The 24,288-nt window shown below is 38.9% G+C and overlaps 1 protein-coding gene across 1 annotated transcript in view; it reads left to right on the top strand.

Annotated features, from left to right (window-relative positions):
• The window catches only part of pex7 (peroxisomal biogenesis factor 7), a 42,831-nt gene extending 18,715 nt beyond the window's left edge, over window positions 1–24,116 (top strand). The window contains exons 7-10 of the mRNA XM_053614160.1: window positions 1,332–1,445; window positions 4,337–4,392; window positions 13,901–14,000; window positions 23,002–24,116. Coding sequence (XP_053470135.1) covers window positions 1,332–1,445; window positions 4,337–4,392; window positions 13,901–14,000; window positions 23,002–23,082 — 351 coding nt within the window. The 3' untranslated portion in view covers window positions 23,083–24,116. The remainder of the gene's footprint in view (window positions 1–1,331; window positions 1,446–4,336; window positions 4,393–13,900; window positions 14,001–23,001) is intronic.
• The last annotated feature ends 172 nt before the right edge of the window (window positions 24,117–24,288 follow it).

Raw genomic sequence — 24,288 nt, 5'->3', positions numbered from 1 at the left:
TATGAAGTTATTATAATATCTATTTTTTATATTAAATGATTTATTTATAACTAAGCACATTTTCTTTACATTTTATTAGTTTTCTGTTTGTTTGTTTGTTTATCAGTTGTTCCTTTTAGATCGGTTCTCCAGTACAGTGTTGCCATGTCCGCTGATAATATTGTTTTTTGGGGGATTAAATCAAAACATGGAAACTGGAGCTAACTTTTCTAGTGATATCTGGCAATCTTAAGTTTAAATGAAGTGAATACGCTATGTATTAGAGTTAGTGAAGAGCGTGAAGGAGAGCAGCAACGTACTCCTTCTGAACAGTTGCTACTCTTTATTATGATTGGTGAGGAGTTATTTAATAAAGAAGTTTGAATTAAACCCAACTTGTAGCGTTAGCATTATTATTAATTTACTCCACCCGACGCCACTGTGTCTACACGAGCAGGTGAAAGTTCAGGTCATTTTGCGTGATCAATAAAAGATGGCGGTTTGTGAGATCGGGAAGTTGAGAGAAGCAGATGATGTTCAGTGTTACTCTTGTCATCATAATGGCTTCTCTGCAGTATTTCCACACTTGTTCAGTTGACTGAGGTGATGAAAAGCAATGTGAAAGTAACTGTTGTGTGGTGTAGATGCATTTTGGAGTTGTAGTTTTTATCCTGATTGTATTATACAACTCCGAACAGGTCACTCGCACCGGTGCGACTAAGTATTTATTCACAGTCGCACAAAGTACTGTTCAGTCACAAATGCGAGTGAAATGGTTGCACTATAGAGCCCTGAGTTTATCTGCAAAGTTTTTTCCTGTTCGGCGTGATGACGTTTAATGTCCCCGACAACCTCTGTAGTGCCATTAAGCATCATGTTAATGTCATGATTTCTCCTCGCGCAAAGCGCTGGAGCTCGCAGCAAAACTGGCAGCTCGAGCGCTAAAAGGCTAACACCGTTTCCGGGTTTTGGCACTACAAAATGATGTCATCCCTGCGTCGCTCTATGTGATTGGCTGTAACTGTAACTTGATTTGATCTGCAGCGGAGTTTTCTATGAGCGGAGGATGAACTTTAAACATCAATATCACAGTCGATAATGTTCATTTAATCGTGGGCAGTCAAAATCATAATCGCGATCGATATTCGATTAATTGTGCAGCCCTAGTATCCACTAGACATAACATGCCACCAATAGAAGACAACAAATTACCAGTAGAGACCCACAGGGACAAATACAGTTTCCATTAAAACCAATACAATTCCCATTAAAACCATTATAAAGTCTGCAAGGGTTTCTGTTGGGGTTTTTTTCATCAGTGCTGTCAACATTCACATATTTTTTCTTTACAGAATGTGTTGGCGACGGGAGCCGTCGACTGCAGCGTGTGTGTGTGGGATCTGCGAAACGTCCGCCAGCCTGTAGCGCAAATGCTGGGCCATTCCTATGCCATCCGGAGAGTAAAGGTAACATCAAGTAATGCATTTTATACCACGGTACTGTTGAATACTCGATCCTGATCTGCAGGTTTTTTTTGTCTTATTAACTTCAAGAAAGAGGAAAAAAGAGAGGCTGGTAACTATAAATGGATAAACAGTACGAAGTGTCAGTCTTTAATACATAAAAGATTGTTAACATTGGCGAATTGCTGTGGTGTTAAAGGTACATGCTGTTACAGAAAAATAATCAACTTCAGGTTAAACTGCTGAATGACTAATCCAGCCTTCTCCAGTCATACAGAATATTCCAGCAAAATACAAAAGTCCATAGATTTGTTGTTCTGATGCATTAGCAGACTTCAATAAGTGATAACTGGCAGAATTCAGCATATCTGGAGTTTTCGTTTTCCTTTCACATTATAGTAACGTGAGCCTCGATCACGCCAACACACAGCCGTTATGGCGTCACCTTGTGATCGAGAAATGGTGTCGATTAAAGCCTAAGCTCCGACAGCGAACTAGATGCTCAGTGAATTGTGCGTCAAAACAGCCTGTATCTGTAGTGTATAACTTTATACACCGCAACAATAACAAAAAAAAAAAGGATTCTTAAGAAGTGAAAATATCTAAAGGTAAATGTATCTAATATTTCTCATTATGGCACTGTGATCAAATCATTAATATTTAGACATTTTTACTCATTTCAAGCTGACTATTTAAGCATGTTAATATTGAAATATTAGATTGTGTACATTAATATAAACCTGTGACTTGCCATTAGAGTACTGTCATAACCACTGTCATACTTGCCATAAATAAAACCTCACCGTCTCTCCAAAGCCTCGTCACTTTAGTAAAACCGATTAATCAGTTCATCTATAACTCATTGCAGTTCATATAGCCACTTTAAACTCGTACCATCATCCTCTACAGTTCTGCACATTTTAATTAAAGGTATGATGCATTAATATTGAGCTGATTAATAAATTACCTAACTGTCAGTAAAATGAGAGGCTGGGTGTGAGAGGCCAGCGTAATCAGTAGGTTCCTCTAGTTTGTCTGGGCTGTTCTGTCTGAAGTTGTCAGCGTGTTATTTTAGCCCGCTAACCACTATAGATTTCTGCATTAAAAGCCTCTCATCAGCGTTCCCCAGACAGCTTTGATGAGTGGTTAAATGAACCACTGTGGTGAAACATACAGTATATTGTGCAGTTAGTTGATCTGTGTTACAAGAGTATTGAAACCTGACAATGCATCAGAATATAACAAGTAAAACTGATCTTAGTTCCAGGTTTGTGAATATGGGAAACAAAACTGGTGTTTGACTTGAATTATATTTGAAGTTCAGTTCTGATGGTGGACTCAAAAGTCAACTAGATATACTTAATATATGATTACTATCTTATTACCGTGTGAAGTATAGCAATTGTCTTAAACAACTCATACTGTACAGGGGTGGAAAATACTTAAACTAATTATACTTTTGATGTGTTTATAGTGTCCTTTTAGTAAAGTTTACTTTAGTATACTTCATTACAACACAAGTATTATTCTGATGTGTTTATAGTGTCCTTTTAGTAAAGTTTACTTTAGTATTATTGAAATTTAAAACCAGGTGGTAAAAAACCCCTTATTTCTTACTTCCTGCATTTTTATTTAGACTCATTACAAATCTCGAAGGTCTTTTCTTCTCTCGACCAACCAATGTCTGAACGCTCTATATCAGTCGAATGGGCTCAGTACATCATCCAAACAGGTTCATCAAAGCAGAAAACTCTCTCAAGAATTGTACCAGTTCATCATGAACTCGTTCTATACAATTTAGCGCTATAGCTATTTATGTGCATATAAATATGAACAAGATATGAACTTAAGATATAAATATGAACTTGAGTATGTGCGTCCCTGGCCCTACCTCAAGAAAACGTTTCAGCATGCCAGAGTAAGCAAAGACTCAAAAACTCAGGCGTCCCATGTGCCTCACTAGAAGAAGTGAATGTAATCTGAAAAAGCATGTTGATCATTTAGTAACGTTAACTGGTTATATTTAACTAAGTTAGTCTGTTTTCTTTTGATAATGCCTGGTTAGATTACCATCGACTAGTCTTCCAGTCGCTGACATAAATCAGTTAGGCAACAAGAGAACTTCTAAGGGGAAAATATTGCAATCTAACAGACTGAATGATGTGTTCAGGCCAAAGAGCATAGGTGCTTTAAAACAATCATCTTCTGATGAGTTTTCACACGAAAACATGGCATTAATTTAATTTCAACAGTTAGAACCATTTTAGTTTTTAATATTTGAATACATTTGAAAGTAGCAACTTTTTTTTTTTTACTTTGACTTGCGTATATTTTTCAGCTGAATTTTTTTTTTTTTTATTTTAAGGTTGAAATGTAATTTTTTTTTCATTTTGACACGTCATGTATATGTTCACTTCAGTTGCACTTAATTTCTCAGTGTATTGTCCACCCCGGGTACTGTTTGGTGATGGTTTCATTATTGTTGTAGTGTTTAGTACTAACTCAACATCATGCTTTAATCATTAAAAAAAAAAAACACTTCTTTAAAAAAAAAATTCTATATTTTATTAATCTTAATAGAGGGTGAATCCTGTAGATGTAAAATGCTACACATCCTCAATGAAACATTAAAATGAATTTTGTAGAGAAATGGACAATTATGTAGGCATAAAGACTGCATTGATAACACAGAATGTTATCAATTGTGGTGGTCCCTTTCCACTGATGTTGGGTTGGATGTGAAAAGCAACAGATTGATTATAGTCAGTACCTGAGAACACAGCAAATCGGTGCAGACGCAGGGTCATATCATTTATAGCCTTATGTTATGTTTATACAACAGTGTATTCTTTCATACAGCTGTGTTATTCATCTTTTCTTCTAACTTTTTACAGTTTTCACCATTATTCAAGACCGTGCTGGCATCTTGCTCCTATGACTTCACCGTCAGGTAAAGCAAATTTATATCAAACTGCATGCATGATTTATAACAGAATTTATTTCATGGTCTTCATAAACATATATATATATATATATATATATATATATATATATATATATATATATATATATATATATATATATATATATATATATGTGTATGTGTGTGTGTGTGTGTGTGTGTGTGTGTGTATGGTAGCTTAGTGGTTAGCATGTTTGTCTCGCACAGGGTTGGGGGTTCGAATCTTGTCTCTGTCCTGTGTGCCCAGAGTTTGCATGTTCTCCCCGTGCTTGGGTTTCCTCCGGGTACTCCAGTTTCCTCCCCCAGTCCAAAGACATGCACTGTAGGCTGATTTGCATTTCCAAATTGTGAATGCATGTGTGAATGTGTGTATGATTGTGCCCTGCGATGGATCCAGGGTTTCCCCGCCTTGTGCCCCAAGTTCCCTTGGATAGGTTCCAGACTCCCCCATGACCCTGTGGATGGATGGATATTCAATATTATTTGCTTTACAATGCGAATTAAAAAAATAATAAATCTAATAAATATAAAAAAAAATGAATGAAACAAAAGGTATTCAAAAAATAAAATTGAGAAATATGCTGATAATAAAAATACAATAAACGATATCAGTGACAGAAATAAAAAAAATTTTAATAAAAATCTAATAATTTTAATTAATAATGTAAAAGTAATGTGGCAGTAAAATTAAGGCAAATAATAAAAGCTAGCAAAATACTAATTCCCTCATTTACACATCCTCAGTAAGAGCTTTATGCACAGTGTATCTGAAACCTATCCTGGGAATGCAGGACTGGTAATGATATTTACATATGTAAATGAGATCTCATCCATCACACGCATATATAGGAAGAACTCAATATTCTCCGATATTTTCCTTACATTTGCTTCCCAACATTCCACCCACCCCACCCGCCCCAACGCTACTGAACTGTGACATTTTCAGACATTTCCCTGTTCAGACAGATCAGTGTTTGTGATGCTGAGCAGCAATATATCACAGCGTGTGGGGTGCGGATAAAGCAGGAGGATGGACGAGTGCCTTTTCAATCTAATGGAGTTGTGAAAGATGCTGATTTTAATTTCAGGTTAAACCGGTTTATTTGCTTTTCAGAGGGCCATCAGCTGTGTTCATAATGCATGTGGAGATAATATTTGCTCCCACAGGCTGTGAAAGATATTAATGACTTCATGGCTACAACGGTTCACTGCTCTTCAGCCATGCTGCACCGTGTTCTGATTACAGATCGTCGTTTTTGTTCTGGCCTCCGATCGTGATACGCTTACAACCACAGTTACTGCATTTGAGGGAATTGAAAGTGAATCTTTTCTTTTATTACATTAGTGCGAGTGATATTTCTGTAGATATCATCGTATGGTATTGTAGAATAACGTGTTAAAGAAATCATGTCGCAGCATGCGGGTTTTTAAACCGACGGAAAGCGGTTTAAAGAAGAACGTCACCGATAATCATCCGCATGCAGTTTCATAGAATGAGAGTCAGCTTGAAAACGAATAAAAGGATTTTGAATGATAAAATAAATTCAGCGGTGTGTGTAGTGTGGCAAGAATTTCATAATATGCTGATTGTGTGGTGTGCTTCCTATTTCTGTCTGCAGGATTTAATATTAAAAGAAAAAGTTGTCTGAAAGAGTAAGGATGAAGCAGTCGTTTCGGCGATAAGCCATGTTCAATCTTCACTTCCACAGAAATTGGTTTATTTTCTTAAAATGTTTATATTTATAATTAGTTTTTGACCTGGAAAGTGGTAGCGGTCATGGGCAGGGCTTACAGTGGCGTGAGAAAAGGAGAAATGGGCTTTTGGGTTACAGCATATTATGCTGAAGAGCTTGGCACACACACACACACACACACATATATATGCCCGCATTGTTCACCCATTAATAATCCATGTCTTTACATGGATTTCCCGGGATAAACCAGTGATAAAGTGTGTGTGATATATATTGTAAAAACCCATTTGGAGGCTCAATTGTGAGGGAGAGTTTACTTTTAACATTAAAATGCTAAATACTGCCTTATGATGTATGGAACTAATCTTCCAAGTACTGTGTAGATTCTGAAGAGTTTCACGTATGATCTGTTTGCATATTATTTTTTAGCACGAATGTGCTTCATTTTGCAGTTCAAGCTGTTGTGCAGTGTGGTGTTCATCACAAAGCCTTCAGTAATATCATATGCCAGTGTATAAACTCTGAATTATACAGAATTATATCACATGTTCATTTTATACACTAAAAAATTGTTCATGTGGGCTGTATTTAACTTCACTATACTTTTCAGTCATGTATGTTCTCTAGGTAACCAGTTCAATACATCATATTTAAAATATAAATAATAAGCCTTTTTGAAATATAAGTAGTGTTTAAATAAAAACAGATGTGTGCTCATTGTAAGCACTTTTGCTTTAGGCTACTGCATCTGTTCTGTGTAGCTTGTACAGCTGACATATGTGTGCAGGAATAAATTTACAGCCTGAAATAACAGTTTCATAGAACAGCTTTTAAACACTGTGTTGATGATAGAGTGAATGTTCAGAATAGTCCAGGTTTGTTTTTCATGCTTTACAGTGAGTATTTTTAGTTATATATTGTATGTAATGTAGCACATGACTATGATACAGTGTATTGCCATTTATTACTGAGTTGTATCCACACAGTCTGGCACAGTGTATTACCACTATGATGAACGCACTGTCAGAGGTCTGGTTTCTTCTGTCATCAAGTCTCTGCTTACATGCCCAATGCTTGGCCTGTTATCATCGAGTACAGACCTGTTTCCCACCTTTCATTGCCATCTGAAACCATTTTACATGCTTTTCTCACACAGCTATCTTAATAACTCCAACTACACCCCCTGTTAGATGATAACCAGTTCGATATAAGTACATGCAAGCTACTGAAACTGGTCTTCACTGAAGCTCTGAAGGAAAACTTTTTGTGTCCTTGATCCTTGTAAACATTTACCTCATTTGCATTTACCTCATTTGGCTGATGCTTTTATCCAAAGTGACTTACACTTGAGACAGAATACAACTGAGGAGCTGAGGGCTAAGGATCTTGCTCAAGGACTCAGCAGTGGCAGCTTGGTAGTGCCGGCATTTTTAGCTCACAACGTTTCCGATCAGTAGCTCAATGCCTTGGCCGTGGAGCTACCACTGCCCCACTTTTCAGGGGCTATTGATACGATAAATCACCGGGGCAGGGGGTCAAATCACTTGCCCGGAGGGGGAAAATCACTTGCCTGGGTAAACAGTGCAAGCATAATTTGTGTCTGGGCTATTCAATTTTTTTATTCATAGTTGCCCAGTGGGCAAATAGGTTCAACAACCGGAGAAAGAAAATACACCCTAGGAGGTTTTCATTTGGCATATATAGCTATGTCTGAACTTGCACTTGGGGCGGGGGGTGAGGATTTTGGGTATTTGAAGCCCGCCTCCAGCCGTGTGTCCGTGGAATTTGCATGTTCACCCCATGCTGTGTGGGTTCCTCCGGGTACTCTGGTTTTCTCCCCAGGAAGATGTTGTAGGCTGATTGGCATTTCAAATTGTCCGTAGGTGTGCGATTGTGCCCTGTGATGGGTTGGCACCCTGTCCAGGGTGTCCCCCACTTGTGCCCCAAGTTCCCTGTGATAGGGCTCCCCCGTGATTGTGTGCGAGATAAGCAAATGGATGGATGGATGGACATTTGCACTTTGCAGTGGTTGTGCTCAAGTTGTTTCCAGACTTGACTACTCAAACACTCTACTTGGTAGTCTCCCTTCATATTCTGCGAAAATATCAAGAGGAGGAACAACAGCTTCTTTCTACGACACAAGTAACCTGCGTAAAAACGAGTGCGAGGATGGCCGACCTGAGCACGCAGAGCCGTATCCGTGATCGTGGTCTTTCAAAACGGGCGTAAGGTGCCATGAATTGCGTGCATACAACGGTATTTTTGAGCATGGAGCAGTAAAGCGAGTGTGCAGAAAAACTGTCTCACGGAGAGCACTTCAGTTATGAGAGCACTGAGACACACACGTCATTTCCACTGACTTGCCAGGGTCCACGCTTTGCTCACATGTCAAAGTGCAATTCACGGTACCTTGCACAAACTGGTTGGCTATCCTTGCGCTCGTCATTAAAGATGCTGTTTAAATCCCATTACATCTATAATATATAACTGTGGATTTCACACTACAGCATCCAACATCAACAGAGCAAAATGTAATGTTTCATGATGCCTCTGATTGATTACTACTAAGTGTGTTACTCATTTTGGTATTATTACCGTATCAATATTTCATATAAATATAATATAGTATTATATAAATATAATACTTCATATATCAAGACTTCATATGAAACCACAATAAACATTCCTTTATTTCTACACTATCCATTGTTACCCAAATGAGGACGGGTTCCCTTCTGAGTCTGGTTCCTCTCAAGGTTTCTTCCTCTTAACATCTCAGGGAGTTTTTCCTCGCCCCTGTCGCCACCGGCTCGCTCAATAGGGATAAATTCACACATTTAAAATCTGTATCCCGTGTTTATATATTTCTATAAAGCTGCTTTGAGACAATGACCATTGTAAAAAGCGTTATACAAATAAAATTGAATTGACTTGAATCAATACCAAAAAACAGGTACTCATACTCAACCTGAAAAAAATGCCATTGATGCATCCCTAGTTCTGAGCAGTGTTTTATCGAAGATATCCTCAGAGTTGCTCCCATTTGGTTCTCTGCTTTAAAGTTATTTGAGTTCCAGGAAAACTTGGGTTTTCCAGACATTAGTACTAATCCCAGAATTCAAACTTGAAAGACACCCACCATGATGTCCATGATAAATAGCTCAATAAAAGTCATCAAGTTGCTCTTGAATTATTCATGGTTCCGTCCTGACGTTGTTACATGAAGATGACAGAATTAGAGGAAATGGTCAGCAGTTTACTTCAAAATGTTTGTTTAGTTCAAGCACTCAAATTTATGCCAATGGATAAATTGAATAAAGCTTTAGCTGAATGTCTGCAGAATCATTCACTAATTCTTTAAGATTTAGAATTTAGATCAATAATGTGCCTTTGTCAGGTTGTTTACCCTAAAGCTTAAAGACAAACTGATGGCAATTTACTTAATGTCATGTCATTACAAGGAGCATTTTTAATGGAGACTCCATATCGACAGTGTCATTCAGTCTGAAATTGGGCTTAACCTGTACCTGGAAACCCAGCTCATGACTCTTTGAACTGATGCCAGCTGTGTGCCAGCAGATCTTTTATTGCAATGACAGTCCTTTTAAAGGAACATCATTTGGCTGTAGTGCAGTAATTGTTGCCTAGGGCATTCAGGAGCAGGTCAGTGTGTTTTACTCTCGGGGCCAGACCGGCTAGCCAATTACGTTTCCATCATTATTGTTTCTTCGTATTTGTTCAAGCAGCTGCGCACACACACACACACACACACACACACACACACACACGCACACACACACACACACACACACACACACGCACACACACGCACACGCACTACAGACACACCACAGACAGGTCCAAAAACCTTTTTTTTTTCCTATTGTGATCTTTCAGGTACCAGTTTTACTCAGTAATCCTAACTCAGTAATGTACCCTTGAAGAAAATCGATAGGAAATTTTTTGCTAAACATACTAATTATAAGTAGCTGATAATTCTTCTTATTGTTGATGAAATATATAAATACATTTTTAGCTTCAATACATAAACAGGCAGTAATAGTTTCATGAATCAGGGCTTTACAGTGTATTTCTTAAACTCAATTATACCACAGGGCTGCTGAATTCTGAAATCTGATTAGTCAGTAGGTGTTGATTAATTTTCTATAACAGCAGCTCTGACAGTAGTTCCTGTAATTTAGATGATAGGTTGATGTTAATGTGTTTGTTCTAATATATTATTGTTTCTATAGTAACAGCATCATTCACAAGGATTTGTATAGAGGGCACGCTACAATAATGTAAGGCTAATAAACAGTTTTTTTTTTTTTTTTAATGTGTTACTTAACAAAAAAATTGTATAGTAAATGATATGGTGACATTTACGGAAGGAGTATCGGGTATTAATGCTTTTTAACAGTCAGTAAGTTTTCCACCAGGGGAGAGTCTTCAGCACACAGGATTTTGCGCTTTTTGTTTTTTTTGTTAACAATGTTTGTGACAATGTCCATTGGTAAAAGCACTATAAATATAAAATGGAATGGAATTGAATTGAGTTTCCTATAACGGCACACCCACAAGTGTTTTTTTGCTTAACAAAATCCAATACAAATGTATGAACAAGCTACATTATAGATATTAACACAACGGAAATTAAAAATGTGTAAATACAGTGAACTCGCAGAGCGCTGAAATCTCAAATGAGCAACTTTAAACTTTCTGTCACTTTCTGGAGGCTCTTGAGGGGCAAAGCTAAAGTTTTATCCTACCATGAAAAGATTGCTTAAAACCCATTTCAGATTTTAGGAATGCCACAAAAACAAGTTTCTCTGAGTGATTAGCACCCTGTAGTGTGTTTGGTGGTGGTTGTTGATGTTGTTTTCAAAATAGCATCACATCCATAATGTGTGTCCTGTAGAATATATAATGAGACATTAATGATGCTTTATCAGCATGATTTCTATCGATATATCAGTCAGGCCCTAAAGGAAAAAGTGCTGTATCAGAAAGCATCACACACTTGCCTCAGATCTTGCTCAGTATCTCAAGCTCATGTGATTTTTGACACTCTTAGGACACCCTGTTATCTATCCTTGTGTTTCATGTGACGTCTCACTGTATAATCACTGCCGTTTTGAGGAGTATTTTATGCACACGCTCATGTCGATTTCTCCTTTACAACAAATTGACATGTGCGTGTCCTATTAGCAGTGTGAGAGGAAAAGGACAGTTGCTTGTCCATGGTTACCCCAAGGTTGTGCGCAGTAACCGAAGGTGGGATCAGAGAGTTGTCCAGGGAGATCACAAGATCCTGACATGGTGAGATCGAGTATAGATGGAGAACAGAAGAGGACCAAGTACTGAGCCTTGTGGGACACCAGTGAAGAATCTGAGGGGAGCGGATGTGGAAGGATTCATTAGAAGGATTCGTTCATTTCTATCCATAGAGGCCACTCGTGCTGATTCAGTCTTTTGTCATTTCGAGATTGGACTACTGCAACTCACTCCTGGCAGGTCTTCCTCCGAGCACCATTCGACCTCTGCAACTGATCCAGAATGCAGCTCCTTGACTGGTTTTCAACCTTCCTACATTCTCCCACACCACCCCATTGCTACTCTCCCTCCACTGGCTTCCTACCTAGGTGGTGGAATGAATTCCCCTAGATGTCCGAACTGCTGAGTCCCTGGCGGTGTACAAATGACGTCTAAAGACCTACCTCTTCATGAAGTACTTAAATTAGCACTTTTCATTTAAAAAAAATTGTTGTTTTTCTTACTATTTTACCTCCCTACAGAGTTTTAAGACTGATGGTATTCTTAGTCCGTGACCTAGTGAACCAGTATCGTGGTGTATTTGTTGATGGAGGCTTCAAAGCACTTCTGTAAGTCTCTCTGGATAAGGGGCGTCTGCAAATGCCAGAAATGTAAATGAGTGAAACGCTTGAATCAAAAACAGACAAAAAGATGTCACAGAGCTGAAAACAGTGGCAGATATATTGAAAGTAAATCAATACGTAGTTTCAGCACATAGTTATTATTCACTTTATACAAGCATCAGGTTTGAATGGTGAATTGTGCATATGGGTAATTATATGGGTCCTTATTTTGATTTGTGTATTTAATTCAGATTCTATTATTCTGTTTTATGAAACTGCGTATGTACAAATGACGATACTAAACCAAATGATTGTCCTTTGAGGCAAATGTGTGATTATTTACATGTGCACTTTGCATAATGTTATAACCATTCCCTTAATCATGGGTTATTTTCCTATTGTAGTTTCAGTACAAAGCTAAAGAAGCGAACACGGGGGACATTGTGTATATTTTTGATCACACAATCTATCACTTTTAGCATTGCAGGTTGTAGCTGATTCTGTTGTCTGCTTTCCAAGATAACAGGATGTGTATTACAGCCAAACTGAATAATCTTAATCTTAAAAAGAATTAAATTAATGTTGCACCATGTTGTACTAATCTCACCGAGGCAATACAACTAATTTTGCATATATAGGAAAATCCTTTGTTCCCCTTCTGTAACGTGAAGCGAGCTTGTTCGACCGACCCGTCTTCATTTGTAAAGGATGACGTGCACGAGAGCGTGAGAGGCACCTGCTGTCACACACACCGCTCTGTTTGCTTACCCGAAGTCTGTTCAGGCCGCTTTCAAAAGCATGAGGTCTCCATATTTACCAGAGATAACCCTTCCTGTTCCCGTCACAATAAACTGCCCACACGAGCAGCCGTGCAGAGGCTTAGTCATAGAAACTGGCCTGTTTACATAGGGTTGGTTTCAGAGGGTAAATTTTGCATTATTGAAGAGTTAATTAGGAACGGAAATTGGTTCTTCAGTCATGTCCCCACATGGATATTAGGAAAGTGTTCTGATTTTTCCAAGACGATGCTTGTGTGTGTGTGTGTGTGTGTGTGTGTGTGTGTGTGTGTGTGTGTGTGTGTGTGTGTTTGTTCTGAAAGGATTGTTTAGCTAAGATCTAAATGACTGGATTACACCTGTCATGGAAAACACATGAAAAATCTAGAAAACACATACACCGTGCTTGGAATATTATCGGCCCGGTAAACTAGATAGTGCACGTACGGAGTAAAACAGCAATTTGCCAATACTAACCATTGTTTCATAACGAAATGTTTAAATTCAGAATTTAAAAGTGACACGTCATACTATTGAGCCATTTATAGTTGCATTTAATGGCGTGGAACGCCTACGAAACAAGTTTGTTCATTTTATTACGTGCTTTATAAGATTTTATATTTTATAACATTCCCTTTGAATGTTACTTTAATGGTAAGAATGTTGGTAGATGGGCTTCCGTGAACAACAGCTTTCATGAAAATGGTTTCCTGAAAATAAAGGAAATGAATATAAATCAGTTTATGATTGGTTTAATGTTTGACACAAAACCTTTTCAAGGATTTTTTTTTTTGTCTTTTCTCTTCTGATCAATAGTGATTTGTAAGCTTATGAACTTACAATGCACCACCTTTTCATCTTCCTTTAATTCATTCGTTATCCATAATGACATCTGACATCTTTTCCTAAAAGACCATTATTCCGCAGTCTTAATCACACTTAAGTAATATGTCTGATCCAGGTCTGTGAGCGACACTAGTATTAATGCTCGCCTAACGTTTTGCCAAGACCAGGGAGGTGATTTAATTTTGCTGAATGGATGAGACCAGGCGCGTTGAGCCAGAGCTGCGTCAGGGCTTTGAGCCATTCGGCCCGTCACTGAGGAAGAAAAACAACCACTCAATTAGTGTGATTGCTTCTCCATCTGCAGGGTCTGGGATTTCTCCAGGAGTCCACCGCTGCTCGATACCATGGAGCACCACTCGGAGTTCGTGTGCGGCCTAGACTTCAACCTGCACATCCCCAACCAGGTAAACTCACAGTTGAACAAAATAAAAATTTTAGGAAAATAAAGTGTATCAAGTGTATTTCACAGATGCTCATTCATTAAGTTGCAATATAGCGTATGTTAAGATGATAGTCCAGTCCCTTCATGAATGTGATATAACTATTCTAATAATAGTTATGATGCATGGATTTTTCATTACTGAAGATTTCAGACGTACTTAATCCAACAGAAGTAACTCTGTTCAGCTCAGTTTTATTTCTATATCACTTTTTAACAACAGTCATTGTCCCAAAACAGCTTTACAGAAATACACATGTAGATTTAGATTGATCATGAGCAAGTCCAGAGTCGAGAGTGGTAATGAAAAACTCCCTGAGATGACACGAGGAAGGAAACCAAACTCAAAAGGGACCCCGTCCTCTTCTGGACGACAGCAGATTGTATGTTTATAAATCATTACAGTATTCATGTGTTGAAAGGATGTTCAGTACGAGCAGAGTCCTGGGATGAGTCGACAGACGACAGTCTTTACGATTACAGCAGCACTTCTATGTTAAAAAAATATATCTAGGAGAGATTAAACACTGCAGCTATTTTAAAGATTATAATAGGAAACATGGCAGAATGTTCTAGATCAACAGATTTAAGTTCTACCAGCAGACATGCACAAAATGAATTCTTGAATCCGATTGGTCGGAAGGTGTTGATTAATTTACTATAACTGCATTGCTATGGCAGAGTGTCGGCTGTTAGGTAAATCACAGGTTTATATTCATCTGCTTGGTTTTTTTTTTCAATTGTTTCTATGGCAACAGTTAATTCACAGAGACTTGTATGGCGGACGCTCACAGAATTTGAGCCCAACAATAAACACATTTTAAAATAGTGGTGTTATAACAATGTAAAACGTATACATGTTGACGTGGTGAAGCTTCCTGTGGAGACTTTTTAACCATTTATAAAAGAAATCATTGCACTGAGGTAAAGCTGTTTCTCTAGAGTCTGATTTTGTTTTGACAAACCAGAATATCCAGCGACTCTCATGCATCTCGAGTTCCGCTTTTTCGCAACGGTTTCCAGAGTCGTGACTTCTCCAGCGTCCGATCAGTGGACTGCGGTCCAGCACGACTCGACTTGCCTAGTCTTGTTCTAGCAGTTGTAACGGATTGCGAATTACTGGGCAGAAAATACAGTAGTCAGCGGATATCGTTTAAATATATTCACATATGTGTAAGCATTCACATTTCATTTCATTGCTTACCGACCTTAATCTTCCCAGTTGCGGAAGATTTCTTTCTTCATGGCCGAGTCATTTTATTGTAAGCAAACAGCTATTAATCTCTGAGACCCGCATCACTGTTTCCATCACGCCATCCTAATCTACGTTTGTAATAATAACCAGGCCTAATCAGCGATTATAAACTCGACATTCTGATTGTTCCTGGAAAATAAACCCTGCTCACACACACACACACACACCCACACCCACACACAGGTTTCATGATGAAGCCAGAGTGTGTTTGGCAGCAGACAGAGATATACCAGCCAACGCAGAGTAGCAGTGTGAGCCTCGGGCCTCAGGGGATACGGCCCTGCCTGACTCCAGCACTCACACTGATGAAGAACAAGCCTGAGGTCAGATCATTTAATGAACCGTCACTCACAAACCCAACTGATCGTCCGCATGATGTCCCACTGAGCTACACTTTGCACAAAACACACACCCTTTCAGTGCTGCTTTGAAGTCTTTCAGTACAATCAATATTACAGGCTCATTTTCCTCCATCTCCAGCTGTGGAATTGAAACATGATGGAAATAAAGTGAGTATTGTTCATTGCTCTGTGGGTCACTGCATCAAAGACTTCAAATATAAACTGAAACATGACATTATAGAGCACGGTGCAGTGGTCCAAACATTATTTACAACGATCAGTTGTGTTCAAGTAAGGAAAAAACGTGTGTACACAAGGTAAAACTAACATAGCATCTTAGGTGCATTGGGCCACCAGAACAGCTTCAAAGCTCCTTGGTGCAGATTCTTCAAGTCTCTGGAACTGTACTGGAGCGATTAACTAACACCGTTCTTCCAAAAGATATGTACAGTACTGTGCAAAAGTCTTAGGCACATGTAAAGGAAACCTGTCAAACAAAAACGCTTTCAAAATATTAAAATGAATGGGTTTATACATGGCCACTTGTTTTTTTGTTGTTTGTTTGGGGGGCGGCGGGGGGGGGGGGGGGGATGGTTAAGAACGTGTAGATTACATTGGAAAAACATTGCCTGGTAATTTTCTAGTCTACACCTGTCCAGTTTGGATGGAAGTGGAACCCAGTGTGGTCTTCTGCTGTAGTCCATACACTGGTTTGATGTGTTGTGCATTCTGAGATGCTTTGCTGTTGCCCTCTGGATGTTTTTTTTTTGTGTGTGTGTGTTTGTTTTTCACACTATTCTGTGGAAAATGTTGTGAATGAAAATTAGCAGCAGATTAACAGTTTCTCAAATACTCAAAACAGCTCATACAGTGTTTTATCTGAAAAGCGGTCTTATACCTAATATCCTCCTTTCTTCAAGAAATGTAAACAATCCACTGTAACATTGAGGGTTTTTTTTTTTAAATAAATGTTTGTACATCAAATTTAATTTATTTCTGGCCCGTGTACGCTGCGTTCATTCGTTTTTGGTTTCAAAATTGAAAAACAAAATAAAAATGACTGCACGTTCATTATTTTTTAAATATATATATATATATATATTAAAAGAACTCTTCCACAGTGCAGGAAGAAGCTGAGAAATAAGACAAAGAATATAAAGATGCTGCTTGATGCCCAAGCCAAATTATAGGATGAGGCCTTGAAGAATAGAGCACATGTTTGTGGATTATTTCTTTTTGTCCATTCCACATCAGAACGTTCAGCTGTTGGCAGCCTGTGAATGGACTGGGATGTTCATTAGAGACAAAAGCGCACAGCTTAACTGGTTTTCTCTACTGTATCCCCCTACACACAATCACACACAACCTGTCACACTCCTCTGCCTCACACCCAGTCAGTTCCACTACATAGGTTCTGCTTCCACCCTTTACCATAATCAACCATATCATAATACAGTATATTATTCTACTGCTCCCTGATATCTACACTATTTGGCCAAACGTATGTGGATGCCTAACCAGTAAAATCATATGAGCTTGTTGAACAAACCATTCCAGATTTTAGTCCACACGTTGCTGTTATAATAGCCTCCACTCTTCTGAGTCGGCTTTATGCTATATTTTTGGAGTGTGGCTGTGGGGATTTGTGTTCATTAAGAGCATTATTGAGGTCAGGAACTGATGTCGGGTGAGTAGGTCTGTGGTGCAGTCAGTCAGTATTCCAGTCCATTCCGAAGGTGTTCAGTGGGGTTGAGGTCAGGGCTCTGTACAGGCCACTTGCATTCGTCCACACCAAACTTGGCGAACCATGTTGTCATGGAGCTCGCTTTGTGCACAGGGGCATTGTCATGCTGGAACACGTTTGGGCATCTTAGTTCCAGTGAAGGTTTGTAAATTCTAATTCTACAGCATACAAACACATTCTATACGTTGGAGAAGAACCACATATGGGTGTGATGGTCAGGTGTCCACAATATTTTGGCCACATAGTGTATATATGTGTTGGGTTCACACTGGCATTGATGTTCAGAACTCATTTTCAGTAACATAGGAATTCACAAAGACACTTGGTATAGCGACCATCGGGGATGTGGACAATGTCAAACAGATTTTAACTATATGTAAATAGGAAGTGAAGCAAAGTGGCAACTACTAATAGGAGTGAGGGTCATAGAGCTCTGAATGCTTCAATCGTTGTTTTTGGCACCGATTTCTTAGTCAAGACTAAAATTGAAATAGTAGAACTGTTTTTGTTTGGTGAGTGCATAAAAAGCCTGTAACAGATTATGAATTTGAGTAAACATGGTCTTTTTTTTCCCTCTCTACAAAGTACCAGAACTTTTGGCACTAGAAAACTGGAACTTTGTTAATAGCTTCTCAAGATAGAGAACAAGAACTGTTGGTACTCATGGGTGGGGCTAGATGCATGCTCATTACTGTGACAGCATACACACAGACGAACGCAATTTAAACAAAGACACAAAGAAAAAACCTGCACAGATGTTAAGTTTTAATTTATCTTCTTCTTATTATTATTATTTTGGCAGTCATTTTGTGCTCTAATGGTACCAACCTAACAGTTTTTTTTTTTATGTGTTGATAAACATACAATTTTATTTTCATTTAATCAACAATCAGTTAAAATGAAAATATTTGTAATTTTGGTACTGTATAGATTTTTAGGAGGCCAAGCATCGAAGGTATGTAGGCACCCTATTGGAATTGTATGTTTTCTTGTCGTTATTGTTATTATTTCGTATAATTTATTACGAGGAACTTAAAACCCTTCATCGGCTAGCCTTTTTCTCTGTGATTTTGTTGATGTGAAATGTATTAACCTAAAGGCCAATCAGATAAAGGAACCATGTTAAAGCTTGCACTGCTTCATCGTTGAACATTTCAATGTCACTGATGCACTTCAAAACGATGATGCAGTCATTTCCACTGCTGTCATTGTGACTGTTCGCGTCTTCTCTCAGAAAAGGTTTAGTGCAAATAGTCATAATTTAAGCAGAATAAAACACTCCAGGACATGCTGTTATTGAAAATGAAACAGTTCAGGGTGGTAACACAGCACACTGCTCAGTAGTTGATTAATTTTGGTCTCAGAATTCATTTACTGAAAGTTGTACTCATGACACCTCACACTCCCACCAGCCACTAACCTGCAGCCCTGTGTAGTCATTATGACTTTTCCACACTGCGGTTATATCCCATCAGCCCCTCTGCTCCAGCTGCAGGTATCACATCACACACAGACAGCCAGAGACAGACAGGAGCTGGGCCCTCTCAAAAAGATCACGTCGTGTGGCGTCTCAAATCGAATCTGAGCACTCACCCTCAAATGGAACTTTCCTTTGCGCGTTCACACCCACTGGCTCCAGCCATTACATTATTGTCCCTCCTCACTGCGGCACTGGCCTCTCTATGCTGTCCAGTCTCACTAGTGTAGTTAAGTAATTAATGGAAGTCGTTTTTTCCTTCAATGGATGAGTCACGGGCCTGGCAGTGGTGTGCACCGGCTCCTTTCCTACTCTGGAATAATGAGCTTCCCTCCCTTCTGAGACTGAGACGAAAGAACAGCAGCACTGAAACAGGACCGAGCCATATATCATCTGTCCTAGACCACTAAATTCACTACATCATTGTGCATTATACTGAAGCCAGCCCCCACACTCTTTTACTCGTGCTGTCATTCCATATGCATATGCTACATTTACACAAAGGGAATGTCGTGCCCTCTGTTACTTCTCGTTCTTTTGCAACGACAAAGTAATGCATCTCATGGCTTCTTTAATTAAATGAATGTCTCCCCCATACTTCCTCTATAGGACAGAAGCCAGAACGGAGAGTGGGCTGTACACTATAACTGCCATGTATTTAAAGTCATAGTTCGGCCAGAAATTACATTTGCACAGTTTTCCCCTTCAGGATGGCGTACACCGGGTGATATCAGATTAGACTTCTGTGGTCCGGAATGGCTTTACCACTGGGACGGAATCTTTAGAAAACTGTTGGTGCTCTACATCCCTGCTTGCAATGTGCAAGATATATTATTTTCCTCTGAGTGGTGTGTGGGCTATCAAATTGTTTTGTTTTTTTTAAACATAAAAAAAAAATTCCAGGCAGTGTGAGCAGTGTGCTCGAATTCGTGACGTGTGACAGGTCAGAATTGTACCTCATGTTGACCCATCACGAAGTGTTAAATATCAAGGAAAGTTTCTCACAAGCTCCAAAGCAGAACTGAAATTTTAGCACATTTAAAAGGTAGCCAGTAAGCTACAATTTAATAAAAAAATGTGCAACCTACAGTATGCCTGTACTATACAATATAGTATGTTATACCACAGTGCTGTTGAATGCTCGATTCTGATTGGTTAGAAGTAGTTCCGGCTGCTAGGTTTATTTTGTTGTTATCTTTTCTGTAGTAACAACTTCCAGATTGATGCTTATGAATAAGAATGCATAAAAAAGTGTCATTTAACATGTACGTGCTATTTGCTCCAGATCAGTGCTTTGTAACAGTCCAGGGTAAATCTGTAAAGTTTTCCAACATGGGAACATCTTTGGGACAAGGGACTTTGTGCTTTGTGGTTTCATGACCAGCTGTTTTTTTTTTTTTGTTTATTTTTTTTTTTTTAATTTCTTATTAATGTCAATAGAAAGGGGGGGAAAATGAGGATTTGAGGGAACCACTGTTTATAGCCGCTATAACGTCAGTGATAACAGGAACTAACTTTTATTGCAGCATTAAATGTAATTATAAATGGATAAAAAAGTAAGATGTGTCGATAAAATAAATAAAAATTTAGCAAACTGTTAGCAAACGACTGGAACACTTGGGGACGTGCTGTTATTGGAAAACAACATTCTTCAGGGTGCTAAAAGTAATTATTTTCCTATAACAGCATTTCGTGTTGGGTGTTATTTCTTACTCATAAATGGCACACTATTGCTTGTACATATTTGGCATACTTCTTTGACACACCGTTTTGTACAGTATTATGCAGCTTGGTATGAAACCCAGTGAACTGTTTAAGTAACTGTGTAGAACCCAATCTATCTGCTTGTTTCTGAGTGAACGTCCTCCCAACACGTCTTATACAGTCTTAACTCGTACAATCTTAACTGCCTCCATTTGGTGTACGAGGACACGCGTTCTCCCCGATGACCGAACTTGTGTATTGTACTTCTGCCCTCACCCCAAATGTAATCAGTTAGCCAAGACATGTTTGGCGTCTTTCATTTTTGCCTTCAAAAGATCAAACGCTGCATAGTTTTCTGGACATCCTCATCTTTTTGCGACGCTTTGTTGCTTTTTCATCGCTGTCTAAGAGAATAAAGGAGCGGTGAACACGAATAAATTTCACATGCACTTCCCCCATGCAAATTCAACTTTATTTTTCATTCTTCATGATTCGTTCTTTGAAGCTTCTTCAAAAGAACAAATGGCATCTGTCCTAAATGTGTACCTCGAGCATATTGAGCCAAAACGTCCTTATCGTGCATTTCAAGACAAGACAAATGCCTTTTAGTCAGCTAGTGTCCTTTGTTCAAATTCAGAGCTCAATGCCCTTTAAAGCAATGAAGTAAAGAAAACTGGGATTGAATTTTTATCGTCCTCAGCGATGGTGCTTAGTCCATTAGAGTGATACCGCCAGTGCTGGTGCAGCATTGCTGGACTTGGCAAAGGCAGTCTGCGTCGCTCTGTAAAAGCCTGCTGTATTTTATTCTCTAACGCTGCATATAAATAGATATGGATATACCTCAGAGAGAGCAACTTGTCCTTCATGGTTAACACTGGACGTTTTCACTTCCTTATTGCCTCTCATTCTATGCATAGCTAGGGGTCACTGAAAGAGACAGCGTACTATGTTTATCCCTTTAAACTGTAGCATATTCTATCGATTATCTTTAGCCTGTGATATTATCTTATTTCTCATGTGACCACCATGTTTGCCCATGAAGTAGCACACTTTTGAAAGACATTTTTGGGTACAAAATGTTTTCATTTAGTCATTCATCTTCAGTACCCGCTTTATCCTGGTCATGGTTGGAGCGGATCCAAAGTCAAGCCCAGGAACACTGTGTAAGGCAGTACACCCTAGATGGGACGCCAGTACATTGCAAGGCAGCATGCACACACATTCACACACTCATTCACACTCATGGACAATTTAGAATAGCTCGTCTACCTACCCATCTGTTTAGGAGGTGTGAGGAACCTGAAGGAAACACAAACAGATACAGGAAGAGAATTCACAGAAACTCTACACAGGCTTACCTTTAAAAATAATAATAATAATAATAAACCATTTTGTATAAATTTCCAAGTCCATTGAAGGGTCATTGTCCTTTTCCCAACAACTGAGCCTTTTTTCCCTGCACAAATATCCTGTGAAAGCTGGTACATTTTCCACCAAATACCGATCATGCAATAATGGCTCCAAGAAGAAGGCCTAGTGATACTTAATGTGGGCCAAGACACATTTTTGTGACTGATACAGCACTGAGATTTCAGAAGACTGGATTTTCTGATTTAAAATGGAGAAAATTAAGCCATGGACCGATGAAAAGATGATGATACGATTACAACCAACATACGGCTATAAGTGTGTGCACACCTGACCATCATAACCATATGGGGTCTTCCCTATAATGTTGCCACAAAGTTGGAAGCTCACAATCGTCTAGAATGTCTGTGAATGTTGTAGGATTACAATTTCCCTTCACCGGAAATTCCAGCACGACAGTGCTTCTGTGCACAAAGCGAGCGCCATGAAGACGTGGTTTACTAAGGTTGGAGTGGAAGAACTTGAGTGGCTTGACATCAACCCCACTGAATACCTTTGGGATGAACTGGAACATAAAATACTCACCAGGCCTCCTTACACAAGATCAGTACCTCACTAAGACTCCACAGCCATGCTCCAAAATCTAGTGGAAAGCCTTCCCAGAAGAGTGGAGGTTACTATAATATCAAATGGGGACTATAGTGTATGTTGAGGATCCAAAAAGCCAATCAGAATGAAGCTTGGATCAACTTTGTTCAATAGCAAGTCCTGTTGAACTTTTACTGATTTTACTTAGCTAGAGGGATGAATATGTTACTATGCTAACAATCATTGACTCCAGTCAACATACTGTACTTAAATCAGATGAGCTTCAACACTATGTGTGTTATCACCAGAACAACAACCAGAGATTAATTTTCAATGATGCTTAATCATGTCACTGGATTTCAGTAGCACCTAAGAAATGGGCCATAATCAGTGTGATTTCTGTTCCTGTGCTTCTAATTTGAACTATACATTTGAATTCAGTATTATTGTGTTTGTGTGTTTTTTATATATATATATTTATTTCTGTAGGTGGTGGACTGTTCCTGGGATGAAACTGTAAAAATCTACACCCCTCCATGTCTGGCTGCTATGCAACCCAGCTTGGCGTAAAGAGAAGATAACATCCTGAACACAGCAGGGCTTTGAATCTAGAGGTTTGCCGCTGCACTCTTGCTAAAGCAGGGAAACAGACTCAAGAAAGCTGCTGATGAGTGTTAGAGCGCAGAGAGTTTAGCAAAACAAGTCTTCTTATCAGCGTGAACATGAAACCTGGTCTTGAAGTCAATGTGTAAATCTGTGTGGAGCGTAACGTTCCACCAAAAAGACACTTTGCTGGTCCACATGCAGGTTCAGAGTCCTTCATGAAAGTTGATGCTGAACTGGGTGAAATCATATTGGCTCCTTTTAGATGATACACACACATACAAGATCTAGACTCCTAAAGACCGATCCATGTTATCAGTGTCTTACATGGAAAGTGACTAATCCAAATAAAGTTTTTCATTTCTAATTAAAATGATGGATATTCATCATGTTTGGGAAAACCTTTTACACAGTGAAAATTTCATTTCGTCGACATTTTCTACTGCATATACTAAAACCTACAGACTTACTTGAACTGAAATGTGTTCCTCTTTTCCGCGTATCTCAGTCGGAAGTAACGTTATAGCAGTTTCAAGTCTGGAGCATGGACAACTTGATCAAAGCGTGACATTCACCGTGTGAGGAAATCACACTTGGCTAGCAAGGTTTTCGACATCTTCAGGCAAGCTCACTGTTTATAGCACAGTTTTTCGTTCACAAATCAGAGCCATTAAGATCCGCTAACAGGAACCGTAGGGTTCTAATTTAGCCCTGCTTCTCACAGTGGGAAAATCGGGCAGCTCAGGCCTATAAATAAAGACTCAGACCTTGGCTTTGATTGTTGATTGTGATCGTAAATGTATGTATGACTAGAGCACATTTTGTCTTTTATTGATTTTCTGCTATAACACCGCAGGCGATGGTCCTGTATTAGGAAGTTAAACCAGCTCTTTATCCAGCATGATGCTTGCAGAAAGCCTAGAAAGTACAAACATTTCTACATCATTTTGGTGAAATATATTTATAGATTCTTGAAGTTGAGGTATCAATAATACAGTATGTTATAGCCCAAAAATAAGCTTTTTTTGGGGGGGGGGGGGGGGGGGTTTGTTTGCTAGAATTTAGTCACATGACATCTAACAGGTTTTCCAACACAGGCAGACACTTATAAATCAGATGCCTGTACTGTTTTTAAAATAAAAATCCTGCTCTTTTTGTTTATTTCTAACAGAT

Source organism: Ictalurus furcatus, chromosome 25 (genome assembly GCF_023375685.1).
Source record: "Ictalurus furcatus strain D&B chromosome 25, Billie_1.0, whole genome shotgun sequence".
NCBI lineage: Eukaryota > Metazoa > Chordata > Actinopteri > Siluriformes > Ictaluridae > Ictalurus > Ictalurus furcatus.
Note: the sequence above shows the minus strand (reverse complement) of the source record. Positions and strands in the feature narration are given on the sequence as shown.